The following is a 3,996-nucleotide window of genomic DNA, read 5'->3' as shown; positions in this document are numbered from 1 at the left end:
CGGGCCCAGGGTGCCCCCAGAGGTGGCAGCAGCCCCATCGCTGGCCCCATGGCAGGTCAGGTTGGCCCTTGGGGCTCTGAGCCCCCTGCTCTGGGGGCAGATGTCCCTGCTCCCTGCAGGGGGTTGCGCTGGGTGAGCTCGGAAGGTCCCTTCAGCCCAAACCAGTCTGGGGTTCTGTGAAAACAGCTGGTTCTTGTGAACAGCAGCCGGAGGGGTCTGTAGGGTCTGTATCCTGCAGCCTCCTTTTCTGGGACTGCATCGTGCTCTAGCACCTTTGTCTGATGGTTTCACAGCCTCTCTCTTTCAGGTTCTGTGCTGGGCTGTGTCTGTACACCTTCTGACGGGGTGGGAGGGGATAGCACTTACTGCATGTGTAACACGAGCTGGTAGTGATGAGTTTGTTCCAAGGGGACCTTTCAGGCTGCCTGGAAAACAGTGGAAGAAGTGAAAATCTCTACCAAGCATTCTCTTCATGCTCTCTGCAGTGTATCTCTTAATGTCACTCGCTCTTGTTCTTTAAAAAAATAATTTTTAAAAGTCCTTATCGATCATCTTATTTCTTAGAAGCAAATTCTGTCAGGAGAACTGGTTCTGCCCAAGCAATTAAACATTGCTGGATAAAATAGAGTAAGAGAACTTCAAAAAGTGTTCTGTACAGTGGTTGTTGTGAAGTGGCTCTTTGACAGTGCTTGTTTATTTGTAAACCGGATTGCTTCAATTTTGGTTTCTGCAGAGGACTCACAGACATGAGTTGTTTACTCCGTCACCAGTCGTTGCTCATCCTGATGACAGTAGGAGCAAATTTCAGGTAAAAAATAAGGTTTTTTCCCTGCAAAGGGAACTGTACTTGTGTTACACTCAGTGCACTGAGAGTTCCCCAGGGACATCCTAGTTTTACATCCCAGAGGAGCGATCACTGGACGTGAGCTATTTGTGATCATTTTTAGCCTGTGTGTCAGACCCGCAGTTATTGGCTCAGATCAGCATGATGACCAGACTGCTGAAAAGCAGTGGGGAAGTCTTCCTAAGCTGCTTTTTCTCACGAGCCTGTATTCCCTCAGAGCTCACCTGTGTGTGTAGGTAAAAACGTGTGCTGAGTGGTGCTCGTAGATAGAGGGAAAGGTTGATTTACTTCTCACTCGATTCTTTGCCTTTGGTTCCAGCTTAAAACAATAGAAACTCTACTGGGCAACACGGCTAAAGTGGGAGAAGTGATTGTGCTGGGGATGATAACTCAGCTTAAGGAGGTAGGTTCCTTTTTGTGGCGGCGTATCTAGGTCATGATTCAGTGTTACAATACGTGAGAAAATGAAAAGGGGTAAACATTTCACTGTTTATCCCGGAACGTGCATCAGTGGCAAAACTCCCCTCGGTGCCAGCGGTGCAAGAGCCATTCCCCGAGGAGAGACTTGTCCACAAGCAGCTGGTGCTGCGGCGTGAGGGACGGTGTCTTTGCCTTCTCACTGCGGAGCTTTGTAACGCGTTACGCCAGCAGCCAGCACCAGTTCCGTGTTTTAGGCACGCCCCTTCTTGACATGCTGGGGGTCCCAGGGTCTGTGTCTGGACTCGCCGTTGTGCTGGAGTGAGTTTGTAGTGGGGGGTGCCTCGACTGTTGCAGCAGCTCAGAGGGCAGGTGCTGGAGTACACAAACTACTTTGGTTTCAGTTCTGCCAGTGTCTTCTAAGCTAACAATATTAAAAATTGCTGAATTATTTCTAAATGCTGACTGACAGATGCTTCTGGTTGAAGCATTTATGTGTTGGGGTATATTTTGTTGCACGAATTTATGTTTTTTAGGGGAAATTTTTCCTAGAAGACCCTACAGGAGTCGTCCAGCTGGACCTCAGTAAAGCCATATCCTTTTCCTGTGGGGTAAGAGTTGAAGAGAAGGAGAATTTAAAATAGAGTAATAACTCAATCCTGATCGTTAAAAATGATGTGTTGGTAACGGCAGCTCTCTCTTTTTCCTTCTTTTTGTGCTACCTGGTTGCTGCAGTGCCCTCGCACAGCGGCTGTCAGGACAAGGGGCATATTCCTCGTACTGGAAGCAGAAAGCTCCTGTTTGCGGGCTCATTGTGAACTTACCTGCTCAGCTACCAGGTTCATTAACTGCCTGACTCTTAAGGCAGCCAATGAACTTTCTGTAGTGTCCAGATGTGTTACAGCAGCTGGAAAGCAAACTTTGCCTAAAGCACTGGTTTAAGAGTCCCAATCTATGAAAAATATATTTCTTAACCTCTGTGCACCAGTTCCACAGCGGTCTGTACACGGAGTCCTGCTTTGTTCTGGCAGAAGGTAAAGCAGGCCAGTTTTCAGAGCTTGTAGTAAGTTTTTCTGTGAATGGCTGTTGCTGCAGTTATCGTCTGCCACATGGGGCTGAACAGACAAGTCTTGTGTTGACCATGAGCTTGACCGTAAGCTGAGCACTGTACACAGTCCCAGCCCACTTTCTAATGTGGAATACTCATAGGATCCCAGACTGGTTTGGGTGGGAAGGGACCTTAGAGCTCACCCAGTGCAACCCCCTGCAGGGAGCAGGGACATCTGCATCCAGAGCAGGGGACTCAGAGCCCTGTCCATCATGTATTTGTTGTTTAAAATGTATAAAGCAAATAGAAGTTAGGAGCACAGGTGATAGTGGGGACAAGTATCACCCCATTTCTTCTGCTCCTCTAACAGCGGGACAGTTCTTGCAACACGGCACAGTTGGATGGAGACTCCTCTGGTCAGGGCCAGCCAAGACAACTCCTGTTCCACACTCGGACTGGGTTGGGTGAAGAAGGTTGTCTGTGTGGCTCTGCAGCAAATCCATTCAAAGAGGTGTCTGGGGTGAAAAAATAGCTGGTTTCTTACTCAGCCTGTTTTTCCCCCAGATAGTTCCTCGCTCTGGTTCACCACTAACCAGCTCAGGGACTGGTGCTATCGCAGGCGGGGGGATTGGTGGAGGCTGGGACTAGCTCCGCAGTGCAGCTGCCAACTCTCTGACTAATGTCTAGGCCATGGTGGTGTTAGAAAAACTGAAGGTTATTTTGTTGTTCCGAACTCTCTTAGGCTGGTACGAAGATGAAGTTTTTCATGTGAACGCCTTTGGGTTTCCGCCTACTGAGCCTTCTGCTACCACTAGGTATAAAACTGACTTTCGCAGCCTCACTCCATGGTTTGTTATGGGTTTCTTACTAAGCACATTATTATTTTATAATTTCTGTGACCTTCTGCTACTCTTCCCCCTCCCGAACTGCTTCCAAATAAATGCAGTTTAAAGGAAGCAATTCTGCGCCTTGCTGCTTTGCTTGGACCGGTACTAAAGGCTGTGGTGTGCGCAGAAAAGCCCTTCCAAAGGCCCCTGGTTCTGCACGTTAGTAACAGCTGGGATCTGAGCCTTTCTCAGTGGCAAAATGGGATAACGAATGCCATGGGAATAAGAAATGCCTTGTTGCTTAAAGAAGGGATGTGGGTGAGGACCAGGATAAATGTTACCCTGAGATGATCTGCTAAGCTGCAGCAGGGCATTGCCACACTTTATGTCGGGGTGACTGCCAGTTCTCTTCCTTGGTTTCCCCATGAAGTACTAAATGATCGTTGATACCCTTTGAGCTGCCTGTCATCATTAATATAATCGTTTAAGTGAGTCATAGTCAAAACTTCTGACAGTTTGGGAAGAAAACAGAACTAACCGGAGTATTGTAATGGTGTAGAGCCTTCTATGGGAACGTAAACTTCTTTGGAGGCCCCTCTTCGGCTTCAGTAAAGGCTTCTGCAAAACTAAAGCAGCTGGAGGAGGAAAATGAAGATGCCATGTTTGTATTTCTGTCTGATGTATGGCTGGACCAGGCAGAAGTACTGGAAAAGCTTCACACAATGTTTTCAGGTAGGTGAATCATAGAACCATCAAATCCCGGGCTGGTTTAGGTTGAAGGGACCCTCCAAGCTCACCCAGCCCAACCCCCTGCAGGGAGCAGGGACATCTGCCCCCAGAGCAGGGGGCTCAGAGCCCCA

General features: G+C 48.3%; 1 protein-coding gene across 1 annotated transcript in view; it reads left to right on the top strand.

Annotated features, from left to right (window-relative positions):
• POLE2 (polymerase (DNA directed), epsilon 2, accessory subunit) overlaps positions 1-3,996 on the top strand; it is a 13,486-nt gene that overhangs the window by 3,602 nt on the left and 5,888 nt on the right. Inside the window, exons 4-9 of the mRNA XM_010133097.1 lie at positions 734-808; positions 1,164-1,247; positions 1,798-1,854; positions 2,247-2,295; positions 3,052-3,124; positions 3,696-3,868. Coding sequence (XP_010131399.1) covers positions 734-808; positions 1,164-1,247; positions 1,798-1,854; positions 2,247-2,295; positions 3,052-3,124; positions 3,696-3,868 — 511 coding nt within the window. The remainder of the gene's footprint in view (positions 1-733; positions 809-1,163; positions 1,248-1,797; positions 1,855-2,246; positions 2,296-3,051; positions 3,125-3,695; positions 3,869-3,996) is intronic.

Source organism: Buceros rhinoceros, unplaced genomic scaffold (assembly GCF_000710305.1).
Source record: "Buceros rhinoceros silvestris isolate BGI_N320 unplaced genomic scaffold, ASM71030v1 scaffold34933, whole genome shotgun sequence".
In the NCBI taxonomy this organism is placed as follows: domain Eukaryota; kingdom Metazoa; phylum Chordata; class Aves; order Bucerotiformes; family Bucerotidae; genus Buceros; species Buceros rhinoceros.
This window is presented reverse-complemented; position numbering and strand designations above follow the sequence as displayed.